Here is a 27636-nt window from a genome sequence, read left to right as displayed (position 1 = left end):
AGGCCAATTTCCCAGCTGCACTCTTGTAACAATGTCCCAAAACTCCCTCTAGAGGGAAACAGTCTCCATTTGTGTCAATCCTTTCCAGCACAATTCCAAAAGTAAATTAGTAACAGTTTCCAGTTACCTTTTCTTCTTTTTTAAGTGCAGAAGCAGACAATAAAGACAATGTCTTTCTTTTAAAGCTAGCTGTCAAATTTGTCCTATTTACCGTCGATGGACTTTTTGCAAGCCGTTCCCAGGTTCAGAGACGTGACACTTCGATTTTTCACCTTCTCCTACAAGTTGACTTGGTCAAAATTAATAGTTTCAATCAGTGGAATTTTAGTCCTTTATGTAAGACTTTCCCAAACCTTAGTTAACAACTACTTTGCTTCAGTCTATTTACAGAAAGGGAAGGTGGACTTCCTGTTTGGACCTTCCCCGTTTGGTGCCAAATTAAGTTATTTGAAAGCTAAATTTCCTGTTCTACTCACGGGTTGTTGTTTAAAATCCAATTGTCCACAGGAAAAAAGTCAGCGCTCTCCATTAGCAGCAATGCGGCTTCGCTCCGTGAAATAAGCGGTCGATTCAAAGCACCGCGCCTCTCACCCCACGTCGCTCCGGATTCCCAATACCGGGTCTCCCCATGAGTAGGGGGGCGCTGAAGGTGCCAGCCGAATCCCAGGTTCACAGACTTCTTCCGTCTGTGATTTCTTAGGGTCTCCGTCTTCGCCATGGCGGTCAGACCCTGTTTTTCACGGAGCCGGTTCCTCCCGATCGGAGGAGCTCCGACATTGCCGGAGGCGCTAACCTGGAAGTTCCACATATGGTAGAAATTTCCCTCCTTGATCTTACATTTCCAGATTAAAAAAAAATTGGGAACTTATATATAATGAACTGAAAAAAATACTTAAATACACTTTTGCTAAAAAACCCAAAGTCTTCCTTTTGGGAATGATTGGAGAAGAGATCAAGAAAGAAGATCAGACAATGTTCCAATATGCAACTGTAGCTACCAGGATCCTGATAGCACAAAACTGGAAGACCCCAAATATCCCAACCATTAAAGATTGGCAAATTAAACTATTTGAATATATAGAATTGGCAAAAATGACGCAGAACATCAGACAACAAAAAGGTACAAAGTTTATTAATGATTGGACCAAATTTATAACATACATTGAAGCAGATTCAAGAGACCTAAAAACCACAGAAGGCTTAACATAATTCTTGCAATGTGTAGATGTTGTAAAATGAAAACTGCAGAAAGGAATTATTATGTTATATAGTCCAAAATCGAGGTGGAGGGAAGTCAATTATCATTATGTTAGTATTTAGTGTTGTTTTTGTTTGTCTGTGTTTTTTTTGTTCTTTTTTTGTTTTTGTTTGTTTTTGTTTGGTTAATGAAAATTAATAAAAAGAAATTAAAAAAAAAGTCCAATAAACCCATAAAAAACAGAAAATGACTGTTGTTGCTCTCAGATCCCTTGCACCCCAGCAAAATCTTTCTATGTTCAAAATTATATACCCTATATCAAATAGGACATTTCTTACCCAGATAAAAGCCTAGAATTAAACAAAAACAGAAACTATTAATATAGAGTTGTGTACTTCTCTTCAGTAGTTCTTTTCCTTTCAAAGAGGTGGCGGCAAATAAGAGGTGATCCAAATTTATAATTGTAATCCAAAATATAAATCCAAATGTACTGTTCTCCAATATATTGTAATCCAAGTCTTCCAATTTTAAGGTTTGAGAGATATGCGTCCAAGAATATCCAAAATTGTTGGCAGGTAGTATTGCATAAATTCCCCTGGTCTACAGTAGGTACTGAATATAACTCCAGCTATTCCAGGTTCTCTTTCCTTCTTGGGGAATTTCTTCCACAATATAATAGAGTTCTGCTGCTTAGCCTCGGTTTTGTACACCAAGTTCCAGGGCTTAAAATTAAAGCTTGTATTTCCACAACTCTTTTATACAAGTCTTTTTGCTTTCTACTCTGCCAAAGTACCAATCTGTCAAACTCTGTCCAGCTGTCAAATTGTATCCCACGAGTATCCAAAGGACAGCTTGACACAACTGGAACTAATATGTGTCTAATAGAAAGAGAGCCCCTCAAAAGTCAGAATACTACAAAGTCTCCATTAGCTGCAATTACTCTCTGCTCCCATTCACAAAAAGTCCCCTTGCAGAGCTTGCCTGCAGAAATCGGAAGCTGACTTCCTTTTTTACTTCCTTTTTACCAAATCAGTCAATTTAAACCTAATTTCTTCTCTAAAAGCTTTATTTGGTTTGTACCGTATTTTTTGCTCTATAAGACTCACTTTTTCCCCTCCTAAAAAGTAAGGGGAAATGTGTGTGCATCTTATGGAGCGAATGCAGGCTGCACAGCTATCCCAGAAGCCAGAAAAGCAAGAGGGATTGCTGCTTTCACTGCCCAGCAATCCCTCTTGCTGTTCTGGCTTCTGAGATTCAGAATATTTTTTTCTTGTTTTCCTCCTCCAAAAACTAGGTGCGTCTTGTGGTCTGGTGTGTCTTATAGAGCGAAAAATACGGTACCTCTTAATTGGAAAATCCACTGCTTACGGTGGCGGTGTGTGGCTTTGGCTGCAGGAGCGGACTCAAGTCTCTTTCTTCCCTGACGCAGCGCCAGCAGCCGGGGGGTCAGATTACGGCGAGTTACCAATGCTCCGCTGGACCCCTGAAGTCCCCAAGCTTCCGTGGGGATTTTTCAGGGGGCGCCTAGCCCTGGTGCTCACCCTCAAAGCCCTGACAGCCTGGACCGTGTTCTTCCTTAATAGGACAACATGGAGCTCGCCACCATTTCCCTTTGCAGTGGACCGGAAGTCTGCGTCCTATTCCTCCTTACCTATCATCTCCCCATGCTGGCCTGTGGCATTATCTTCCTGTCAAGATCAGCACTAGTGACCTCCCATTTGGATTACTGCAATGGGTTCCACATGAAGGTGACCTTCAAAATGTTCTGGAAACTGGTTAGTGCTGACAATAGCTGTGGGGACATAGCTTGGGGCTGTGCAGCAGAACCATATCTCATCAGTCCCTCACCCTCTTTCGTAGATCCCAGTCTGCTTTCAGGTGTACATATCTGGTCGGAAGAGGTACATATAGAAAGATACTTCAGGTATTATGGCCCTAATTTTGAAGGGTAAATATATTCCCACCCTTCAGTTTCGCTATAATCCTGTCTAATGTTGGTGTAATTAAATGAGTTCATATCATTCACAAGGGCTTAGATCGGTCTAGTTTATTGCACAGGAGCTCCTCTGTTATTTGCTAAATCTTTCAAATATTTTGAAGCAACAGTTAGTCAATGGAATGAGCTAACTTGGTGACCCAGTTGGATAGCTTTAAAAGAGGATCAGGCCAATTCATGGAGGAGGCTATAGGTACGTTTGCACAATTGTAGGCTGTAAGCCACTGCATGCTGCTTGCTAGGAATCACAAGTAGGAATAATTTTCTTGCACCCAGGTACTGCTTGCAGGCATCTCAAGAGGCCTCTTTTTGGTCACTGTGAGAACAGGATGCTGGATGAAGTGGGCCAATCCAGCAGGGCTTTGCTTAGGTACTTACAGATGTCATGGTGATTTTAATAAATCTGACTGGATAGAATTTTGGATCTGACCTTTTCTTCTTACTTTTGGATTGGGACACTAGGAAAGGGGGATTGTCCCCCCACAGAAATGGAAGGCTGCCATTGGAAGACAAAGAAGGTCATTCATCTATATAAACCTTTCAAGAACTGTACCACATGCTGCAAACATTTCTTTGCGCTCGGAAATTCAAGTGGCCCCCAACCCAAATAGCAAATTGTTGAATGGCCTGCATCTGTAAGATGATGATGTGTCACGGGCACACCGTTGTCCTCTAACCGCTTCTTGTACAACAGCCCATCGTCCCGGAATCCATCATATTCACAGGTTAGAATGAAAGTCTCTGGGAGCTGGCGGATTATGTCATTCTCTGCTAGAAGGGGGGAAAACATTGTCTCATAACCTCTTTTAACTTGTTCATAAAGTTCTTCTGAAAATGGAGCAGGTTCTACAGGAACATAGCCCCTAGCTTTAAATTCTTCTGGAATGTTATCAGCATTGATCCATTTTTGGTATTTCTCTCTCAAATCAGGAGGGACATGGGCAGCTTTTATAAATGGGTCCACGTTCATGTCCTTCCCAGTGAGATATCTTAAACCAAATTTGATAACTCGTTTCCTGAACAAGGGAGGAACTGATTGGTTTTGCTGATAGGATGGCAAATTAAAGTCCACTGGTTGTAGGAATGGGTTGATAAGGACCTGAGCTCGCAGTCTTGGGAGGCCCTCTCTGGTGACCAGTTCTTGACAAATAGCTGTTGCAAATGTGCCTCCGCTACTCTCCCCAGCAATGGCAATGCAGTTGGGGTCCACTCCGTATTCCTTTGCATTCTTCAGAAAGTGTATTGTAGCAGTTAAACAGTCCAGCACAGGGACTGGATAGGGATGCTCAGGTGCTAAACGAAATCTAAAGAGAAAACAAGATATCACCCACAATCAACACCATACACTTCATGGAAAAAGACCATTTTCCTGCATTACGTATTGCAAGTGCTGGGAATCTTTTTCACCCCTAAGGCCACATTCGTTTCTGTGCAACCTTATGGGGGCCACATGGCAGCTGTGGGTGGGACCTGAGACAAAAATGGAAAGCAAATGCAAATCTTCCCTGTGGACAAATAGGCTGTTTCATTACAACACACCTTTCTCCACCCTCCAGCGGCTTCCTTCTTGCTTTCCCTTGTCCATTAGCAGGCTCTACTGCAGCTCTCCTGATCAAGTTAGCAAGACTCCTAGCAATCACTCATACCAATGAATAGCTTCTGAATACCAGCTGCTGGAAATTGCAGCTGGGGAAGAAAGCTCTTCTGCTCAGGTCTTGCATTATGACACCAGTCTTAAAATAACTATATTGGATCTGATATAAGAATTAGAGATCCAAGTTGTATATACAAGGTGTGACTGGAAAGTTTGGTGAATGGTCACAAAAATGGGACAGTGAGAAATATTCAAGCATACAATTGGCATTGGAAACCCATGAAATACTCATAATTGTGTACGGAGATGAAGCTGTAACTCAAAAGACACTGTATGGGTGGTTTAAGTGTTTCCGTGAAGGGCGGCAAACCACTGAAGATGACCCTCGGTCTGGAAGACCATCGATGAGCAGAATGGCGGCAAATGTCAACAGAGTTTGTGAATTACTGATGCAGGATCGGCGTTTGTCCATCCGAATGATGGCGGAAGAATTGCGTATTCCGCATGAAATCATTACTGGGTTGTCCCACCCTCCATATTCTCCCGATCTAGCCCCAGTTGATTTTTTTCTTTTTCCAAAACTGAAATCTGCTCTGAAAGGGCACAGATTTTCCAACATTTCACACGTCCAAGCTGCTGTGATGAGGGAAGCTGTTGTCAATGGTGCATTGTATCAGAGGGGGCCTATTTTGAAGGCCTGTAAGGTATGGATGAATCCCTAGCCGGAATTAAGATTGCCGGAAGAAATATCAACAACCTCAGATATGCAGATGACACAACCTTGATGGCAGAAAGTGAGGAGGAATTAAAGAACCTTTTATTGAGGGTGAAAGAGGAGAGCACAAAATATGGTCTGAAGCTCAACATCAAAAAAACGAAGATCATGGCCACTGGTCCCATCACCTCCTGGCAAATAGAAGGGGAAGAAATGGAGGCAGTGAGAGATTTTACTTTCTTGGGCTCCATGATCACTGCAGATGGCGACAGCAGCCACGAAATTAAGAGACGCCTGCTTCTTGGGAGAAAAGCAATGAAAACCCTAGACAGCATCTTAAAAAGTAGAGACATCACCTTGCCAACAAAGGTCCGTATAGTAAAAGCTATGGTTTTCCCAGTAGTGATGTATGGAAGTGAATGATGGACCATAAAGAAGGCTGATCGCCGAAGAATTGATGCTTTTGAATTACGGTGCTGGAGGAGACTCTTGAGAGTCCCATGGACTGCACGAAGATCAAACCTATCCATTCTTAAGGAAATCAGCCCTGAGTGCTCACTGGAAGGATAGATCGTGAAGCTGAGGCTCCAATACTTTGGCCACCTCATGAGAAGAGAAGACTCCCTGGAAAAGACCCTGATGCTGGGAAAGATGGAGGGCACAAGGAGAAGGGGACAACAGAGGACGAGATGGTTGGATAGTGTTCTCGAAGCTACCAGCATGAGTTTGACCAAACTGCGGGAGGCAGTGGAAGACAGAAGTGTCTGGCGTGCTCTGATCCATGGGGTCATGAAGAGTCGGACACGACTAAACAACAAGGTATGTATGTTCTAATATTTCTCGCTGTCCGATTTCTTTGACCATTCACCAAACTTGCTGGTCATGCCTTGTATTTTTATTTTAATAATGTTCAATGTTTCACTTTTCATTCCATTTAACCTTTAAAAATGAGCAAGACTTTGTGTGTTCTGCGGTTATGAGTCTCTGCATCCTACATTGCATTCCATCTTTCCTTATCTAACTCTGAAAGTGGTGTTTATCAGAAATCCTTGGAAGTTTCCTGAAAGATAGATGGAAGAATGTCAATAAAGAGTGATAATGGGCTAGCTTGCCAGGGCAACATGGGACATCCGATACCTAGAATGGTCCAACGACCTAGTCACTTTTGGGCATCCCAAGGTACTAGTGGGGGGGGGGAGAGAGATTGATAGCAGGAAGACTGTGACCTTTCTTGACACATGTGAAGGGGAAGTTTTATGCTGTGTCACTATATAAACCAGGGGTCGGCAACGCTTACTGGCCGTGGGCTGAACTACTCCCACGAAGATCGTCCGTGGGACAGACCGGCACAGCGCGACACTGGAAATCACGTCTGCGCACGTCCACGGTGCCAGAAATCGCGTCTGCGCATGCCCAGATGCTGAAAATTGTGCCTGCACAAAAGCGGTTTTCGGCGTCTGGGCATGCGCAGAAGCGATTTCCAGCACCGCTCGTGAGTCCCCGCACTGCGCTGCATCGGTTTAGCGCAGCACGCGGGGGACTTGACCAGCGGGCGGCCCGGTTCCAGGGTGGCTCATGGGCCTGTAAAACAGTCTTCGTGGGCTGCATCTGGCCCATGGGCTGCACGTTGCCGACCACTGATATAAGCTTTCGAGCTGATGTGCCTCGGACAGACCTTCTTAACGGGCACATTGAATTGAGCTCTGTCCTATTGCAATAAATAAAAACACCAGGTGCCTAACCAAGATGCTGGACCTGAAAATAGTTTTCTGTGATTTAAAAGGTGGTTTCTCACCTGGGTAACGAACAAGGTGGTGTTGAAGTGAATTCTTACCACAGATCCCAGTAGGTTTCTGAGCACAATTCAAAATGTTGGTGCTAACCTTTAAAGCCCTAAACAGCTGTGGACCTGTATACCTGAAGGAGCATTTCCATCCCCATCGTCCAACCCAGCTCTGAGGGTCTTCTTGTGGTTCCCTCATTGTGAAAGGTGAGGTAACAGGAAACCAAGCAGAGGGCCTTTTTGGTAGCTGCACCCGCTCTGTGGAATGCCGCCCCCCAGCAGATTTCAAGGAGTTAAACATCTATGTGATTTTTAAAAGACATCTGATGGCAGCCCTGTCCAGGGAAGTTTTTAGTGTTTGATGTATTGTCTTTTTACTATTTTTTTCATTGTGTGCATGGCAACCCACTCAGATAATAATAATAATAATAATAATAATAATAATAATAATAATAAATTTTATTTATATCCCGCCCTCCCCAGCTGAAGCTGGGCTCAGGGCGGCTAACAACAATCAAAATAATCCAACGATTCTAAAAACATTTCATCATAAAAATTAATTAAAATCAAATTGATGGCAACCATTAAGCAAAATTCTGTGCAGATTGCCAGAGGAGCGGGGTCAGGCTGCGCCCTGACCAAAGGCCTGGTGGAACAGCTCTTAGTTAGTTAGTTTGATTTATTACGGCCATTGGCCCATATCGAAAACAATACATCAAAATTTATCCATAAACAATACAATTTAAACAGTTAAAATCCAAGTTAAAACACCCATATAAAACAATTTTACTTCAATTAAGTAAACACTATACACAATAAGCTCCCTCTATGTAAACCGAAATTCAAATCCCTCGGATTTTGGGAGATATGCGTCTTAGTTCTGGCACTTATTGATGGTTCTTAAGTTTAGCTAAGCTGTCAGAGTCATACAGTGATCCATTTCTCCTCTTTTGAAATAAGACATTAATCAGGTATCTAGCGACTGCAAGGGATCTACTTGTGTCTTCGTCGTTTAATAAGTATATTATTTGGGCTTCCTGAGGTCTGTCAGCAATTCTCGATAAATATGGGGCCAGAAACTTGGACCGTGAAGCCGAATGTAATGGACAACAGAAGATTATATGATATAATGATTCTATAGATCCACTTTTACAGTCACAGAGGAGTGAGATCTGTCCGTTGGAGAGTCTGTTACCCAACACATTTGATGGGAAAACATTGAATCTAGCCTTTATAAAGGCGTACCTGTGCATCACCACAGATAAGGTAGTTAAATAAGATGGAAGTTTCATTGGAGGTGTTAAGCCAAGGTTTATCGGCGAACAGGTGCCACCACCTGTCGCAATATTAAATTGTAAATCCATCTCCTCTAATTTGTGAGTTATAATTCTCTTGGCAGAGATTAAATCCAATTTTAGTAGTTCAGATGGAGATAATCCTAAGGACACAAGTTTCCCATGTATTATTTTTGCCCAAGGGCTAGGGAAGTCATCTCTCCAGAGACACTGTATCAAGTGGAGATTTGGAAGTTTATGCCATAATGCCAACCAGTAACAGAGGATGCATTTCCATAATGTGGTTTCTAGAGATGTAACATTTAGTTCGAGTCGTATAGCAGTATTGCTTACACACCTGGGTAATTTTAGCAACCTTCTTAGAAGCTGGTTTTGGATTACCTCCAATTGGGTTAGATTAACAAAAGACCCCCATATTGGAATTGCATATGCTATTGTTGCAATCACCTTTGCCTTGAAAACTTTTAACACTGATGGAATATGGAAAGCCCCATCTGAAAAGAAAAAACGCAGTAGCGCAAAGGAAAGGGCTTTAGCTCTATTTAATACATATGCAAGATGGCCCTTCCAGCCCATGTTGTGTTGGAGAAGGACTCCCAAGTATTGAAATTTAAAGACTTGGTGTCAGGGGCTCAGGAGCAGAGGCACAGGGAAGAGAGGAGATGGAGAGCGAAGGGGAAGAATCCGAGGGGAGCGTAGGAGAAGAGGACAGTGGACCGAGGGATTCCATGAGCCTATCCAGCGAATCGGAAGATTCACAGAAGGGGGCGCCAATGGCCAGGGGTAGGGGGTTCCCAAGGGGAACACCCCAGGAGCAAGGGGGCAGCAGGGACTCCCAGAGCAGTAGCTGGAAATCAGGACCAGCTTCCCCACCAGAGCAGAGTGGGGGGGAAGAGTCCCAAGGATCGGGGCCAGTGCATTCCCCACCAGGGAGAGAAGATAAGGCAGGGCTGACCACGCCTCCATCAGAAAGTCGGACAACGGAGGAGAGGTCAGATCCGGCCAGTGTCCCGGAAGAGGGAAGCAGTGACCGAAGTAGTGTAACGGTTAGGAGAAAGGTCACTGGGCTGGCGCGAGAGGCAAGTTCAAATGTACAGGAGCGCGGGACAGCAGAGAATGAGGATTGGGAACCGGGTCCTAAAGCCCGCCGGAGGGAGGGGGAGGAGCTAAGCGACTCAGCGTCGGAAGAGTCCAGAAAGGGCAATGCCCCAGCGGGCAGGAGGACCCAGAGGAGGAGAGAGCAGCGTAAAAGGTGGAGCAGGGCTAGGATCTTAAACTGGTGTCATAGGGGAGGAGACTCAGACGGGACTTCGCCGGTCTAGGGTTTAAGACGTAGGGCTGCACGCTGTGGCTTTGAAATGGAAACTGAACTTCAGTAAAGACTTTTGTACATTACTACAGCCTAGCGTTGGTCCTCTGTGAGCTGGGACCTAGAGGCAGCTCTGACACTTGGTCAATGGCTTTTCTGTCCATTCTCCAATTATAGGTTTTTCGACTCTTAGTGAAAATTAGGACTTTGGACTTGGCATGATTAATTGTAAGAAAATTTGATTTGCAGTAAACATCGAAAATTTTTAATGCCCTCCTAAGGCCAACTCTTGAAAAAGATAGGATCACTGCGTCGTCTGCGTAGAGTAAAAGGGGGCAATGATATTGGGCAAGACGGGGGGCGTGGATCGTTTCTTGAGAATCTATCAGAGGCGCCCTCATATCATTTATAAATAGATTAAAAAGGGTCGGCGCAAGGATACATCCTTGACGAACACCTCTATTGATGGTTACTGAATTTGAGAGGTCGCCGGCCGGAGTGATTCTCACTCTGGCGGCCGAGCCGTCATGCAATTTAGTTATTAGCCACAAAAGTCTTTTGTCTATTCCCCATCGTGCTAATTTTCCCCAAAGTAATCCTCTGGGGATGCTGTCAAAAGCGGCCTTTAAATCAATAAAGGCCGCACAAAGTTGGCCTCTATTTGGGGCGGAATATTTCCGGGCAAGGTGGTATAAAACTAAGACATGATCAACCGCTGACTGATTCGGTCTAAAACCAGCCTGTTCAGGCCCAATCAGGTTGTTCTCTTCGGCCCACTTAGTAAGCTTAGTTAACAAGAACTGTGCATATATTTTCCCAATTATTGACAATAAACTAATATTCCTGTAATTTCCCGGGTCATCTGTCAAGCCCTTTTTATGAATTGGAATAATAATCGCATCCTTCCATATTCTTGGAACCTTCCCACTGTTGTTTACGGCATCAAAAGTAACGGCCAGGATTTTCGCCCACCAGTCTGCATGAAGTTTTATAGCTTCCGCCGGGACTAGGTCAGGACCGGGGGCTTTTCCAACTTTGAGATTAGAAATGAGTCCGTGGATTTCTTCCGGGTCGGTGGGTGGCCAAAGAGGGAGCTGCTCATAGAATCCATCGATTGTATTAATATTAAGGTCTGGTAAGGCAAAATAGTTCCTTAAAAAGGATTCCCAAACTGGGGCAGGAATAACTGTTAGGGGGTATCTTTTAGATTTTCTGTTAACCAGCATCCAGAATTTTCGGGAATTACGGGTATTTGAGGCAGCTATAAGTGCGTGCCAGCGGTTCAGTTGCCATTCCTGTTTGGCCTTTTTTTGCACATATTTGTAAGCTGATTTTGCCTGATAGTACTCCTTGGGAAGCATAGTCGCCCCTGAGGATTTGTAATCATTATAAATAGCACAAAGATGTTGTTTGGCTTGTTTGCAATTATGGTTAAACCACAGTGCACCTGTCTTGAAGTGGGCCCGATTTGCCTGGTGGGTTGGGACAGTAAAGAATGACGTGAGGTCATTCAACAGATTGGCAAATAGATTAATAGTTTGATCGTGTTCATATGAAGTTATGTCAAGGGCTGAATAGGTTTGTATGATCTCCTGTTGAAAAAATTCAGAATATTTTTGAGCCTGCGTTACAGACCACTTTATACCCTTCACTCGTAATGCCGTATTAATACCCTCTACCGGGTTTTCTGTGTTAGTATCTAATTGAGTTGGATGACTGTACTCGTCCCCGTGCCAGTCTAGGTCAAACGTAGCAGCAAGTGGAAGGTGGTCACTAAACTGAATATTGTCAATCTTAAAAGAGAGAGCTTTCGGCATCAGATCACTCAAGGCTAAAAGGTAATCTAGTACACTGTTTGATTTTATGCCTAGGTGGGTATACTCCCCCGGTATATCGGGAGGGCAGCAACCATTCAGGGGTACTAGGTTTAAGCGAATAGCCATTTGGTAAAGAAGTACTCCAGCCTCATTTACTTTAGAGTCTTTTGAGGTTCTCCTCAAGGCATGTCTCAAATCATAATTATCGAGGCATGGAGCAGACCACCATTTAGCTTTAGTTAAATCGACCCAATTTGCTGCTATGCGTGCGTTAAAGTCACCCCCAATTAAGAATTGGCTATTGGAATATTTGACTCGGCATGATACTAAATGATCTTCTAATATTTCCCATCTATCATGCAGTTCAAGGGACGAACCCCCTGGCGGGAGGTAGACATTGGAGATTAGCAGTGATACTTTCCCCCCCCCGACATCAACCCGGATAAAGCATAGGGGGGAGCAGTCAAAACTAATGAAAATTTGAAATGCAGCTTCAGTGAGATACCAATTACTAGACCACCTTTCGGCCGTCCTCCTTTCTGGGAGGGGCAAGCTGGAAGAGATAGTAGGTCAAATCCATTTATAACAATTTCACCCTCCTCCCAAGTTTCTTGCAATAGAATGATATGAAACGAATTGATATACGACTGGAATTCTGGGTCACATTTTTTCCTGCACCAACCAGGAAACAGAGGATCCAACAGAGGATTCCAACAGAGGATCGATATTGGTGGTTTTTTGGGTTGTCCGGCTAACCGTCATTTAAATTCTTGTGGGGAGCTCTTATGCAGCAAGGACGCTCCCATAAAGAAGTCCGTTATTTTCCTTTGCTGAAGGTTGACGTCCTGGTGTGGTGAGTCTTTTGCTCTGGTGTGCGCCGGTTGTGGTGAGTCTTTTGCTCTGGTGTGAGCCGGTTGTGGCACGATCAAATCGCAAGGGCCAGAATTTTGGGGGGGCAGAAAAGAGTTAGCATCCTGGTGAGTAGAGATAATATTTGGCGTTTTTAGCTGTCGGGCCCAACTAGGCTCTGAAGAGGCTCCTGCGAAGTTCGCTGGAGCCGTCCTCTTTGGGGATCTAACCGATACACTTGTGATCATTTGATTTATATGTCCTGCTGGGTCTTCAGTCCACTCTGTGTTGACTCTCGACACTATAGTGTCTTCCTCACGTAATTTTTGGGTTTTTGGTGGAGAAGCCTGACTTGGAGTGGCCACTACCGTCTCAGGTCGTGGATGGTCTTTGATGTATGTTGATTCCAAGTCCGGCATGGAGGGATGCAGGGGCGACGATTTATCCAGGGGGGTGTTATCCTGAGATTCATTCTTTGATCGGTTAATCTCAGAGGGAACAGATAAGTCTATTAAAAGCAGGGATGAGTTACCAGCATGAAGGGGAGGAGAAGAGTCTGCCTCCAGCGGTGAGACCTTCCCATCCAATGCAGATGGCACCTTATATGTTGGATATTGGGGGATTGTTGTTTCCACTTCCATGGGGCATGGCACCGCTAAGTTAGAGTGGGTATTATTCATAGGAACTCCATTACAGGCGATACTTAGGAGATGAAGTTTAAGTGAGTCCAGCCTATTTATAATTTCTTGTTGTTCCATCGCTGGTAACTCTCCAAAGGAGGCGATAAGCTCTCTTTCCTCCTGGGGTGTCATAGAGTTACTGGCACAATCATAGTGTTTAGTTGTAGGAGTGGGGGTACTATGGGACTGGCCCAGATATGAGGTGTACAGCTCAGCCCTCTTTTGTGGTTCAGGACAGGAAGGTTGTACCGTCTCCTTGATTAATCCCTCCGATAGGAGGGGTCTAATTATGGAGTCCATGAAAACTCTCGTTGGAAAAATGCCAAGACTATTCAAAAACACTTTTTGCTGAATAATAAGAGAGGGGATTTTTGCAGAGTGGAAAGCCAGCATTATTCTCTGATATCTGTTCTGGCGGACTAAGGGAAGCACAGCAGAAAGATCTATTTGTGATGACTCGAGTTTTAGAAGCCATCTGAGGTGCTCTTTAGTCCCATGTAGCGTTGCCCAACTTGGGTCCCTTTCCCGGAAGGTTAGGGAAATCTTCCTTGGATGTAGAATCAGGGATTGGCGATTCAGTGCGGGGTTGAGATTGTATTTGCAGTTCTTCATACGATCAGTGTTTGGAGGAGCTTTCTGCCGGCACAATGGAACATCTACTGCCCCGTCTTGGGCTGTCTGAACCGGCTGGTCATCCAGTTTTTGCTGAAGGCTATGCAGCTGAGAGGATAGGCCGTCAATTCTCTTAAATATACAGTTTAGAGTTCTAATTACTAGATGGAGTTGCTCGCATCCTGAGCAGTCCGCAGATTTGGCTACCAACACCTCCTTTGGATAGGGACCATCCCCATTTGTGTTACCATTTGCGTTTCCAATTTGTAGCATCTCAGGGGCCTCATCTTTTGATGTTATTTCAAGGGCAATTAGGGGATTGAAACGATTTTGAGTTGCTATTGAGTAGGTACATTCCTCGGGGCCTCTCCCTCCTTTAAGTGAGCCCTTCCTTGATTGCTTAGGCCTCGGAGAGGATAATGCCTCGTCAGAGTCTCTTGGGCGTTTTCCATGGCCCATAAATCAATTTTGCAGGGGAACCGTCGTGGGCACTGTGCTGGGGAACTCCTTAAATCCTTTAGTCTTCCTCACAAGAATACTGCCTTTCACTTATCTCACCCAGTTAGGGGGGCGGCGGCAGCCGTGGCGGTAATAAAAGAGATAATAAAAGGCAGCCAGCACAGCCAGCAGATCATTTAAAACTCACGGATAAAAGCCAGCACAGCCAGCAGATCATTAAAACTCTTGGATAAAAACAGGAGAGGGTAAAAACTGCTTAAAACCACTTAAAACTTTGATAAGGGTAAGCGAAATTACTTGGTAACTACCTTCGTTGCCATGTTGGGTGGAGCTCCTCCGAGAAACAGCGGTGGAACAGCTCTGTCTTGCAGGCCCTGCGGAAAGATGTCAAGTCCCACAGGGCCCTAGTCTCTTGTGACAGAGCGCTCCACCAGATTGGAGCCGCGGCCGAGAAGGCCCTGGCTCTAGTTGAGGCCAGCCTAACCTCTCTGTGGCCTGGGATCTTCAAGATGTTTTTATTTGCAGACCGTAAGTTCCTCTGTGGGACATACCAGGAGAGGCGGTCCCGTAGGTATGAGGGTCCTAGGCCGTATAGGGCTTTAAAGGTTAAAACCAGCACCTTAAACCTGATCCAGTACTCCACCGGGAGCCAGTGCAGCTGGTATAGTACCAGATGAATGTGATCTCGCAGCGAAGACCCCATAAGGAGTCTCACCGCGGCATTCTGCACCCGCTGGAGTTTCTGGGTCAGTCTCAAGGATAGCCCCACATAGAGCGAGTTACAATAATCCAGTCTGGAGGTGACCGTCGCATGGATCACAGTGGCTAGGTCAGGGCGTGAGAGATAAGGAGCCAACTGCTTAGCTTGGTGGAGATGAAAAAATGCTGCTTTTGTTATAGCTGTAATCTGCGCCTCCATAGAGAGGGAGGTATCGAAGATTACACCCAAACTCTTAATGGACGATGCTGGCACTAATTGCACCCCCGCAAGAGATGGGAGTTGCCCCCTCAATCCCATATCGCCCGTCCCAGCCAGAGGACCTCTGTCTTTGAAGGATTTAACTTCAACCGGCTTCCACGTAACCATCCAGCCACAGCTTCCAGACAACTGGTCAGTGTGTCTGGGGCCGAGTCAGGATGGCCATCCATCAACAGATAGAGTTGGGTGTCATCGGCATACTGATGGCAACCCAGCCCAAAACTCCGGACAAGCTGGGCAAGGGGGCGCATAAAGATGTTAAAAAGCATCGGGGAGAGAATCGCACCCTGAGGCACTCCACACACCAAGGAGTGGCGCGATGACAATTTCCCCCCAAGCACCACCCTCTGTCCCCGACCAGAGAGAAACGAGCGCAGCCATTGAAGGACTGTGCCCTGAATCCCCACGTCGGCAAGGCGGTGGTCCAGGAGTTCGTGACCGAAGGCTGCTGACAGGTCTAGAAGAATCAGCAGCCCCGACCCACCTCGATCCAGCTGCCTGCGGAGATCATCTGTTAGGGCAACCAGAGCCGTCTCGGTCCCATGACCAGCGCGGAAGCTGGACTGGAATGGATCCAGAGCCGATGTTTCATCCAGAAACCTACCAAGCTGTTCAGCAACCGCTCTCTCAATCACCTTACCCAGGAATGGAAGATTCGAAACCGGGCGGTAATTGGATAGATCTAAGGGATCTGATGTTTCCTTTAAGAGCGGGCGCACCACTGCCTCCTTCAGTTCCCCTGGGAATATCCCGGTGCCAAGGGACAAATTGATGATATCACCCAGGGGGGCCCGCACCTCGTCTGGACACGCTCTAATCAGCCAAGACGGGCACAGGTCAAGAGGACAGGTGGTGGGCTTTCCAGCTCGGAGGGGTCTGTCCACATCGGCTGGGGATATCCGGTCAAAGTGGTCCAATACTGGACCCGAGGACAGTCGAGGGGCCTCCAGTTCCTTTATTGTATCCAAATTGGCTGGGAGGTCATGGCGGAGCAACAGGACCTTCTCCGCAAAAAAGCTCGCAAATGCCTCACAGCTGTGTGTCAAATTGTTATTTAAATTTGACTGTCCTTCAAGGGACGTTAAAGACCTAATTATACTAAATAATTGCGCTGGGCGAGAGCTAGCGGAGGCAATGGAGGCCGAGAAGTAGGACTTCTTAGCGGCCTTCACTGCCATCTCGTAGGTTTTCATAAAAACCCTATAAGATGTTCTTGAGGCTCTGTCACGGGCACCCCGCCATACTCGCTCTAGCCATCTGAGGTCCCGCTTCATTTTCCAAAGCTCCTCTGTAAACCAGGGAACCCGGTTACTGCGGGGTCGCAGAGGGCGCTTAGGTGCGATCTCATTGATGGCTGCCAGGAGCTGGATATTCCAGCCCTCAACAAGCTCAGTCAATGAGTCGCCAGGGGGAGCAAGGTCCCGCAAGGCCTGATGGAATCTATCAGGGTCCATCAGCCTCTGCGGGCGAGCCCAAATTGGCTCGCCACCTAAGCAGGGTGGGGGTGGAAAATCAATCCTGGCTTTCAGAGCGTAGTGATCAGACCATGGCACCTTCATCGAAGGAGACATGATCACATCTATACCGACGCCAAAGATCAGATCCAGCGTGTGGCCTGCTTGATGTGTGGGGCCCGAAACAAACTGGGAGAGCCCTAGTGTCGCCATGGAAGACACCAGGTCCAGAGCCTGTGAGGAGGGAGTGGCATCAGCATGGACGTTGAAGTCCCCCAATACCAATAGGTTAGGGAACTCCAAGGCCCAGCTGGCCACCGCCTCTAGCAGGCCTGACAGGGTGGCTGCTGGTGTGCTAGGTGGCCGGTACACCAGCCAGACAGCCAAGCTCACCTCGGAGCCGCACACTAGGCCAACACATTCAATGCCGGGGATCGATGGCGATGGTAGAGCCCTGAAAGAACAATCTTCCCGGATTAATAATGCCACCCCTCCCCCCCGGCCCACAGTCCGCAACTGGTGGAGGACAGAGAAACCCGGGGGCGCCATCTCTTGTAAAGTAACAGTTTCCCCTTCGCACACCCAGGTCTCCGTCACACAAGCCAGGTCAACCCCCTGCGAGGTGAAGAAATCTCGCAGGGTGGCGGTTTTGTTGCCTATGGACCTGGCATTGCATAACACCAGTGACGGAGGTGAGTAATCCTTGCTCACCCTACCCTCGTCCCTCGGGATGGGGCGCAGATTGGAAGGGGTACGAGCATATCCGTATCTCGATCCCCTTCGCCTATGACATCTGCCCCCACCGCCATACCTCCCTCGCCCCACCACGGTAGCAATCCCAAGCCTCATACCAACCTCCATTTACAAAATAGAAAAACAAAACAAACCAAAAACAATTATACCAAACAAAACCAATCCCCACCCCACTCAATATCCAACCCCAAACCAAAATAAAACGGAACAAAATGGAAATACATCAATAAAAACCACCGTTCACGGTGGTACAATAAAGTAAAAATTAAAAACCCCTTTAAAACACTTTAAAACATATAAAAACATTTTAAACATTTGCTGCGGCAGCACCAGTGTCCTTAAAGCTGTAGTGGTGGCGGGTGTGGGCCCCGCCCCCCAGGCCTGGCGGAGTGGGCCTACAGGAGGGAGCGGCCTTCCTCAACACCCACAGTGCAGCAGCAGCGATGTCCCAGTGCCTCATGAGGCCTCTTAAGCTGTGGCGGTGGTGAGTCAGTCTGGGCCCCCCCCCCCCGGGCCAGGTAGAATTAGCCTGAGGAGGGAGCGGCCTTCCCAACTCACGGTGCAGCATCATATGGGCATCATAAAAAGAATTATTATTATTATCATCATCATCATTCCTCTGGACTCAGGAAAGGTTGGAAGCTGAGAGGCATTACGCATTGTTTCGGATACCAAGAGTGTGAAACCACTTACCCGACATTCACAACCACTGAATCACTTTCGTGGACAATGGAACAGCAGACGTTTTCACAGGCTCCTGGAAGAAAACACAAGCCCCACAACCCCTCCATTACAATTTCCCCTGCTCATTCACACTGAAATCATTGTGAGTTGACACAGGGTTAGTCCTCCTAAAAGTAAATCTGTTGAAATCAAGAGATATAGCTGATTTAGATGACCTTATTTATTTATGTTTATGTCATAAATGGCATACTGTATGCCACTTGATTGTAGAAAACAACAACTTTTAATGAAGTTCCTCTGGGAAAAACTCAGTTGCATTGAACTCTTTGTAAATGGGGCATTCTGTGGTTTTACCCTCTCCTGATCTGTAGCAGAGATCAAGCAGTGTCAGTGGGTAAAAAACAAAACCAAACATCCACCTACATTTCTTGGCTTCTTTCCAGTTATTTCTGACCACCTCTTAAAGCCCTTTAATAAAAGTCCCTTGGTACATGAAGCAGAAACACCTTCTTTGACATTTTTAGGATTTTTCATTGACTGTGACACTAGGAATTTTAATTTTAATTTATACATTTCTACTTATTTATTGAATTTATCTACTGCCCTATACCCGGAGGTCTCGGGGCCATTCACAGAATTACTACAGAACTGGACGCCTTTGTAACAGGGGGCCTCAGCCCCGTTTTCTTGCCTCATGGTCCCATCTTGCATTAAACTTAAACTGCCTACAGGGGCAGTACAAACCAGCCGAAGCCCTCCATAGCAAACATTTCTGGACTTTTATACTAATGTGCCAGCCCAAATTCTCCTCAAACAATACAGTGAACCATTTTGAGACTCTTTCAAAGAACTTACGGATGCTTCCAAGGAGTGCAGCGCCTCCATGAAGATAGATGATTCCTCTCCTGTTCCCAGCAGCTGGTGTCTTGGGCCAGTACACCCTCACTGGCACCCCATCAAAAACCAGGTCCTTTCTGATCAAGTTTAAGTTCTTCTTTGTAGGTATGGCATCGTACACAGCCCTGCAGATGACATATCTATGGCAAATGCCCAGTTTTTCCAGAAACACTCCCTGTTTAAACCAAAACATTCAGCATTTATGATCAGCCTCAGATAGCTTTGCATATAAAAATCATATTTTGCATATATGCACTGCCTGTTGAATGAACCTCTCATATGTGGGGCAACTACATTGTACAGTGGTACCTTGCTTTACAACCATAATCCATTCTGGAGATCCGTTTGTAAACCAAAACAGGTTAATAATAATAATAATAATAATAATAATAATAATAATAATTTATTATTTATACCCCGCTGATCTGGCTGGGTTTCCCCAGCCACTCTGGGCGGCTTCCAACTGAATATTAAAAACAGTACAGCATCAGACATTAAAAACTTCCCAAAGAGGGCTGCCTTCAGTTGTCTTTTAAAAGTAAAATAGCTGTTTATTGCTTTGACATCTGCTGGGAGGGCGTTCCACAGGGCTGGCGCCACTACCGAGAATGCCCTCTGCCTGCTTCCCTGTAACCTTACTTCTCGTAATGAGGGAACTGCCAGAAGGCCCTCGGCGCTGGATCTCAGTGTCCAGGCTGAATGATGGGGGTGGAGATGCTCCTTCAGGTATACAGGACCGAGGCCTTTTAGGGCTTTAAAGGTCAGCACCACCACTTTGAAATGGTGTTATGTGGTCCCGGCGGCCACTCCCAGTCACCAGTCTAGCTGCCGCATTCTGGATTAACTGCAGTTTCCGGGTCACCTTCAAAGGTAGCCCCACGTAGAGCGCGTTGCAGTAGTCCAAGCGGGAGATAACCAGAGCATGTACCACTCTGGCAAGACAGTCCGCGGGCAGGTGGGGTCTTAGCCTGCGTACCAGGTGGAGCTGGTAGACTGCTGCCCTGGACCCAGAATTAACCTGTGCCTCCATGGACAGGGACGCAGGTGGCGCTGTGGGTTAAAGCCTCAGCGCCTAGGGCTTGCCGATCGAAAGGTCGGCGGTTTGAATCCCTGCGGCAGGGTGCGCTCCCGCTGCTCGGTCCCAGCGCCTGCCAACCTAGCAGTTCGAAAGCACCTCCGGGTGCAAGTAGATAAATAGGGACTGCTTACCAGCGGGAAGGTAAACGGCGTTTCCGTGTGCGGCTCTGGCTCGCCAGAGCAGCGATGTCACGCTGGCCACGTGACCCGGAAGTGTCTCTGGACTGCGCTGGCCCCTGGCCTCTTAAGTGAGATGGGCGCACAACCCCAGAGTCTGTCAAGACTGGCCCGTACGGGCAGGGGTACCTTTACCTTTACCTTTTACCATGGACAGCTGTGAGTCCAAAATGACTCCCAGGCTGCGCACCTGGTCCTTCAGGGGCACAGTTACCCCATTAAGGACCACGGAATCCCCCACACCTGCCCGCCCCCTGTCCCCCAAAAACAGCACTTCTGTCTTGTCAGGATTCAACCTCAATCTGTTAGCCGCCATCCATCCTCCAACCACCTCCAGGCACTCACACAGGTTCTGATTTAAAGGAGAGGTAGAGCTGGGTGTCATCTGCATACTGATGAACACCCAGCCCAAACCCCCCTGATGATCTCTCCCAGCGGCTTCATATAGATATTAAAAAGCATGGGGGAGAGGACGGAACCCTGAGGCACCCCACAAGTGAGAGCCCAGGGGTCTGAACACTCATCCCCCCCACCACTTTCTGGACACGGCCCAGGGGAAAGGAGCGGAACCACCGTATAACAGTGCCCCCAGCTCCCAGCCTGTCTAGACGGTCCAGAAGGATGTTATGGTCGATGGTGTCAAAGGCCGCTGAGAGATCCAGCAGAACTAGGAAACAGCTCCCACCTTTGTCCCTAGCCCGCCGGAGATCATCAGCCAGCGCGACCAAGGCAGTTTCAGTCCCATGGTGAGGCCTGAATCCCGATTGGAAGGGATCCAAATGGTCCGCATCCTGCAGGCGTGCTTGGAGTTGTTTGGCAACCACCCACTCAATCACCTTGCCATGGAATGGTAAATTTGAGACTGGGCGATAATTGGCCAAATTGGCTGGGTCTAAAGATTTTTTTTTAAGAAGCTGTGATGGCCTGGGAATCCGATTCAGAGGCTGAACCGGAGGAATCCCAGCCTGCACAGGAGCCCCTGCCTCCAGGGCCGGCTGAACTGGGGCAGGGCCTTGATTCTGAAGCGCCTGCACCTGTGCCGGATCCTCAGGAGCAGGAACCAGGTGAATCCACTCTGGCTCCAGAGGTGGTTGAGGACTCAGTGCCTACAGGTGAGTCTCCCCCTGGGCCCAGTAACCCTTCAGCCTCTCCTGAACTGCAGAGGCTCAGGGCAGAGAGGCGAAGGGAACTGGTTTCTCCCAGGAGGAGTGCTCGCCTTAAGGCCAGGAGAGGCGGGTCTCCTGGGGGCCGGGACCGCCCCTGGCCTCAGAACAGATAAAGGCCAGTCAGCCCGGTCCCAGGTTGTGGGAGCAACGTTGTTGATGAGCTGTTTCGGCCAGCATCCAGTCCTGTTTCCCCCAGAGTTCCTGTCCTTGCCCGGCTTCCCTCTGTGGACCCCGCTTCACCCGAGGATGACTGTCTGCCGACCCTCAATTCAGGTCCTGGACCTTGCCCCACGGCAACCTCCCCTCCTGGACCAGCACAGAAGCGGTTTAATGACCGCCTCTTTCAGCGGGTCTGGGAAGGCTCCCTCACAGAGGGAAGCATTCACTACCCCGCAGAGCCCATCACCCAGCCCTTCCCAGCTCGCTTTTATCAGCCAGGATGGGCAAGGATCAAGGAGACAGGTGGTCAGTTTCACTTGTCCAAGCAGCCTGTCCACATCCTCGGAGGTAACAGATTGGAATTGATCCCATGTAACAGGACTGGACAGAACTCTAGCACTCTCCCGCCCTGGCCCTGCTCCCACGGTGGAGTCTACCTCGCTCTGAATCTGAGCGACTTTAACTGCAAAAAACTTTGCAAAAGCATTGCAGGAGATCTTGGGGTCCCTACCAGGTCCTGGTGGTACAGGTGGTTCTGATAGATTGCGAACCATCTGAAAAAGTCTCCTGCTGCTGTTTTCTGCAGATGCAATGGAGGCGGCGAAGAAGGCTCTCTTCGCCGTCGCCATTGCCACTTGGTAGGCTCGACGTTGAGCTCTAGTCTGATTCAGAATGAGTTTTCCGCCACCAGCGCTCTAGCCGTCTCAACGATTGTTTCATCACCCTCAGCTCCGGGGAAAACCACGGGGCTGTCCGGGCTCCATGCAATCGGAGAGCGCGCTTCAGAGCCAGACAGTCAATTGCCCTGGTTAACTCTGCATTCCAGTGGGCCACCAGGGAATCAGCTGAAAGGCCATCAACTTGGGATAAAACATCCCCTACCACTCTCTGGAAGCCAATTGGATCCATTAAGTGGCGGGGGTGGACCATCCGAATCGGTCCATCCGAATCAGACCATCCAAATCGGTCCCTTAGGTTGTAACCCAAGGCGCGCTTTTGCCACAGGGGCCTCCCCAATTTTTTTTTTCATAATCTAAAAAAATAGGTTGTAATCCAAAAAAAGGTTGCAAACCGGGACACGCACTTCCAGGTTTGACTTGTTTGTAATCCAAAATGTATGCAAACCAATATGTATGCAAAGCAAGGTACCACTGTATATCCTTTCATTCACCACTCACCTCTTGGAGTTTGGGCTGGCATGAAGCGCGCGCCCCCCATAAGAATGTAAAAAGAGCCTGTTGGTCCCGGCCAATGGCCCATCTAGTCCAGCAGATTATTCTCACGGTGCCTGTGGGAAACCTTCCAGCAGGATCTGAGCACAGGAGCCCTGTCCCCTTCCCCTATCTGGTGTACAGAAGCATTGCTGCCTTGAGCTGTAGAGGCAGAGCATAGCCATGCTGGCTAGCAGCCATCTATAGCCTTCTCCTTTGTGAATTTGGCAGCCATCACTGCCTCCTGTGAAAGTGAAAGAAACTTCCATAATTTGAATATGTCCGTTGTGAAGAAGTCATTTCTTGTATCTTTCCTGAATCTTCCAACATTTAGTTCTAGTGTCATGAGACAGGGAGAAACCTTTTTCTCTATCCACTTTCTCCATGACATGCACAAATTTTATAGACTGCTATCATGTCACCTGCAGCTTGCCTTTTCTCTAAACTAAAAAATCCCAAACACTGCAGCCTTTTCTAATGGGGGGGAGTATCACCCCAACCCCTTGATTGTGATATATGTAAAACAAACTTACCAGTTCAAGGAAATATCCCAATGCAAAAGAAAAAAAATATAATTTTCTGCCGTGGGTGATTCCTGGAGGAATGTGGGTTCTTGTAAAATGATAATAAACTGCCCGTGCAAACAGCAAGGAGTGAATGAAAATGATCATATATAATATCAGCATCCACAGAGTTCCACCAAATGCCATTTCCCTTCAGCTCAGAAGCACAGAGGTAGGCACCTCCTCTTTGACCGATGCCAAGTGGCTTTTGTAGAAGAACAGTCTACAGCATGTGCAAGAGAACATCCTCGGCCAATCCACATTGCTTTCAATTGAGATGAAAAAAAAGTAATTTTGTAATCTGTTCAGAGATTGCAGGCTTTCTTGCATTCCTGGTTGCTGTGGTTGTTTTTCAAACAGGGTGGAGTGTATGTGGAGGTGTGTCAATTTCCCCAACCCCTCCTCCAGAGGGAAGAGGTGCATGTGATTTCCATAGCCTCTGAAGGCCAAGCAGGTCACGACAAGCATCCTTCCTTACAAGAGACACTGACTGCTCTCGCAACACGTCTTCATTTTTGTGGTGCTTGCCCTCCCACACAAAATACCTCGTAATTCAGAGAGCGCACATTATCAGGGACGGCACATCAATGTCAGCGTTAACCTCCTGCCAACAGCAGTATCACTGCCCCTGTCAGGACAGTGTGGTGAGCAAAGAGGTTGGCACTGTCCATGCACACAATGGGAGCCAATCCTGCTCTTGCACAAATTTGATTGCTGCACATGCAACTCCACTTTCATTTCTTTATTTATTTTCTTTATAAAAAGAGGCAGCATCCAGCTTTTCCGTTTTCTTTGTGGACAGCTGGTCAAGCACGGCACAGCTGAGGACTCTGTAGCTCTCCTCACTCTTTCTCTTGATGAGGAGCAGGAAATCGTTGAATGGGAAGGATTAGGTGTTCTCACACTGTAAGACATTTCCAAAGAAATCTCCCTCCCAGCAGCCACCAGAAGTAGAAATCAGCAGGACGTTCTTGATTTTTCTGAAAGCCACCTGCTTCAGAAATGGGCACTTTTATTTTTGAGGTGGCAAGAATACACAGAGGAATTATACCAGAAAGATATGGATGGCTCGTACACCCCAGGTAGTGTGGTTGCTGACCTTGAGCCAGACATCCTGGAGAGTGAAGTCAAATGGGCCTTAGAAAGCACTTCAAATAACAAGGCCAGTGGAAGTGATGGTATTCCAGCTGAACTATTTAAAACTTTAAAAGATGATGCTGTTAAGGTGCTACACTCAATATGCCAGCAAGTTTGGAAAACTCCACAGTGACCAGAGGATTGGAGAAGATCAGTCTACATCCCAATCCCAAAGAAGGGCAGTGCCAAAGAATGCTCCAACTACCGCACAATTGCACTCATTTCACACGCTAGCAAGGTTATGCTTAAAATTCTACAAGGAAGGCTCAAGCAGTATGTGGACCAAGAACTCCCAGAAGTGCAAGCTGGATTTAGAAGAGACAGAGGAACCAGAGACCAAATTGCAAACATGCGCTGGATTATGGAGAAAGCTAGAGAGTTCCAGAAAGACATCTACTTCTGCTTCATTGACTATGCAAAGGCTTTGACTGTGTCAACCACAGCAAACTATGGCAAGTTCTTAAAGAAATGGGAGTGCCTGATCACCTCATCTGTCTCCTGAGAAATCTCTATGTGGGACAAGAAGCTACAGTTAGAACCGGCTATGGAACAACTGATTGGTTCAAAATTGGGAAAGGAGTACGACAAGGCTGTATATGGTCTCCGTGCTTATTTAACTTATATGCAGAATTCATCATGCGAAAGGCTGGGCTGGATGAATCCCTAGCCGGAATTAAGATTGCCGGAAGAAATATCAACAACCTCAGATATGCAGATGACACAACCTTGATGGCAGAAAGTGAGGAGGAATTAAAGAACCTTTTATTGAGGGTGAAAGAGGAGAGCGCAAAATATGGTCTAAAGCTCAACATCAAAACAACGAAGATCATGGCCACTGGTCCCATCACCTCCTGGCAAATAGAAGGGGAAGAAATGGAGGCAGTGAGAGATTTTACTTTCTTGGGCTCCATGATCACTGCAGATGGCGACAGCAGCCACGAAATTAAGAGACGCCTGCTTCTTGGGAGAAAAGCAATGAAAAACCTAGACAGCATCTTAAAAAGTAGAGACATCACCTTGCCAACAAAGGTCCATATAGTAAAAGCTATGGTTTTCCCAGTAGTGATGTATGGAAGTGAAAGATGGACCATAAAGAAGGCGGATCGCCGAAGAATTGATGCTTTTGAATTATGGTGCTGGAGGAGACTCTTGAGAGTCCCATGGACTGCAAGAAGATCAAACCTATCCATTCTTAAGGAAATCAGCCCTGAGCGCTCACTGGAAGGACAGATCGTGAAGCTGAGGCTCCAATACTTTGGCCACCTCATGAGAAGACTCCCTGGAAAAGACCCTGATGCTGGGAAAGATGGAGGGCACAAGGAGAAGGGGACGACAAAGGATGAGATGGTTGGATAGTGTCTTCGAAGCTACCAGCATGAGTTTGACCAAACTGCAGGAGGTAGTGGAAGACAGAAGTGTCTGGCGTGCTCTGGTCCATGGGGTCACGAAGAGTCGGACACGACTAAACGACTAAACAACAACAACTGTTTCTGGTGAACGGAGGCGGGGGGAGGTGTGCGGGAAACTGAATGGGGAAACTGTGCCCCTAAAGAGCACAGGTCCCAAGTTATGGGGGGGGGGGAGTTGATAGCAGGAAGACGCCATACTTGTTTGCTATCCAATGACCTATGACCTTTCTTGACGCATGTAAAGGGGAAGTTTTATGACTCTTTGTGTGCTGTGTTACTATATAAGCTTTTGATCTGATGTGCCTCGGACAGACCTTCTTAACGGGCACATTGAATTGAGCTCTGTCCTATTGCAATAGATAAATAAAAACACCAGGTGCCTAACCAAGATGCTGGACCTGAAAATAGTTTTCTGTGATTTAAAAGGTGGTTTCTCACCTGGGTAACGAACAAGGTGGTGTTGAAGTGAATTCTTACCACAGATTCCAGTAGGTTTCCGAGCACAATTCAAAATGTTGGTGCTAACCTTTAAAGCCCTAAACAGCTATGACCCTGTATACCTGAAGGAGCATTTCCATCCCCATCGTCCAACCCAGCTTCTTGTGGTTCCCTCATTGTGAAAGGTGAGGTAACAGGGAACCAGGCAAGAGGGCCTTTTTGGTAGTTGCACCCGCCCTGTGGAATGTCCCCCCAGCAGATTTCAAGGAGTTAAACATCTATGTGATTTTTAAAAGACATCTGAAGACAGCCTTGTCCAGGGAAGCTTTTAGTGTTTGGTGTATTCTGTTTTACTATTTTTTTCATTGGGTGCCACGTAGAGTGGCTGGGGCAACCCAGTCAGATCGGCATCATAAAAAGAATTATTATTATTATTATTATTATTATTATTATTATTATTATCCAGCAGCAGCAGCAGCAGCAGCAGCATCATTCCTCTGGACTCAGGAAAGGTTGGAAGCTGAGAGGCATTACGCATTGTTTTGGATACCAAGAGAGTGAAACCACTTACCCAACATTCACAACCACTGAATCACTTTCGTGGACAATGGAACAGCAGACGTTTTCACAGGCTCCTGGAAGAAAACACAAGCCCCACAACCCCTCCATTACAATTTCCCCTGCTCATTCACGCTGAAATCATTGTGAGTTGACACAGGGTTAGTCCTCCTAAAAGTAAATCTGTTGAAATCAAGAGATATAGCTAATTTAGATGAGCTTATTTATTTATTTTTATGTCATAAATTGTATACTGTATGCCATTTGACTGTAGAAAACAACAACTTTTAATGAAGTTCCTCTGGGAAAAACTCAGTTGCACTCAACTCTTTTTAAATGGGGCATCACTAGCTAAAAACCATTCTGTGGTTTTACCCTCTCCTGATCTGTAACAGAGATCAAGCAGTGTCAGTGGGTAAAAAACAAAAACAAACTTCCACCCACATTTCTTGGCTTCTTTCCAGTTATTTCTGATCACCTCTTAAAGCCCTTTCATAGAAGTCCCTTGGTACATGAAGCAGAAACACCTTCTTTGAAATTTTTAGGATTTTTCAGCCCAGTATACCTGAAGGAGTGGTTCCTTTTTTTTTTTTTTTTAATAAATTTTTATTAGTTTTCCAATTTTTAACAAACACAACAAAAACAACATACAAACAAACACATAAAT

General features: G+C 46.7%; 1 protein-coding gene and 2 long non-coding RNA genes across 5 annotated transcripts in view; 2 read left to right on the top strand and 1 right to left on the bottom strand.

The window, feature by feature from the left end:
• LOC307205091 overlaps positions 1-26983 on the top strand; it is a 58853-nt gene extending 31870 nt beyond the window's left edge. Inside the window, exon 3 of the long non-coding RNA XR_013833857.1 lies at positions 26887-26983. This is a non-coding gene — a long non-coding RNA (uncharacterized lncRNA). The remainder of the gene's footprint in view (positions 1-26886) is intronic.
• Positions 1344-3350, top strand: LOC307205132. The gene is made up of 2 exons (XR_013833898.1): positions 1344-1587; positions 1626-3350. It is a non-coding gene; the product is annotated as an uncharacterized lncRNA (long non-coding RNA).
• On the bottom strand, positions 3231-27514 carry LOC307204858 (arylacetamide deacetylase-like 3). Of its 3 annotated transcripts, XM_079956922.1 has the most exons (4): positions 23398-24761; positions 19033-19249; positions 18187-18250; positions 3231-4498 (listed from the first exon to the last, which is right to left on the bottom strand). In XM_079956922.1, exons 1-4 carry the CDS (start codon positions 23572-23574, stop codon positions 3718-3720), a joined length of 1239 nt encoding a protein of 412 aa, XP_079813048.1. In that variant the 5' UTR covers positions 23575-24761; the 3' UTR covers positions 3231-3717. The 3 variants fall into 3 exon arrangements, with proteins under 3 accessions (XP_079813048.1, XP_079813049.1, XP_079813050.1); XM_079956923.1 differs by lacking the exon at positions 23398-24761 and having other exon boundaries at positions 19033-19415; XM_079956924.1 differs by lacking the exons at positions 18187-18250; positions 19033-19249; positions 23398-24761 and adding an exon at positions 26983-27514.
• Positions 27515-27636: the final 122 nt, after the last annotated feature.

Source organism: Podarcis cretensis (genome assembly GCF_951804945.1).
Source record: "Podarcis cretensis genome assembly, chromosome: 16".
NCBI lineage: Eukaryota > Metazoa > Chordata > Lepidosauria > Squamata > Lacertidae > Podarcis > Podarcis cretensis.
The sequence above is the reverse complement of the archived record's forward strand: the minus strand, read 5'-3'. Positions and strand labels throughout refer to the sequence as shown.

Bases quoted from the DNA above. Each gene is read 5' to 3' on its own strand.
- LOC307204858 (XM_079956922.1), bottom strand. From the start codon at position 23,574: ATGGCATTTGGTGGAACTCTGTGGATGCTGATATTATATATGATCATT. The intron at 18,251-19,032 runs GTAAGTTCTTTG...GTTTTCTTCCAG, and splicing joins TGCACTCCTTGGAAGCATCC to GAGCCTGTGAAAACGTCTGC. The intron at 4,499-18,186 runs GTAAGTGGTTTC...TTTTCTCTTTAG, and splicing joins TCAGTGGTTGTGAATGTCGG to ATTTCGTTTAGCACCTGAGC.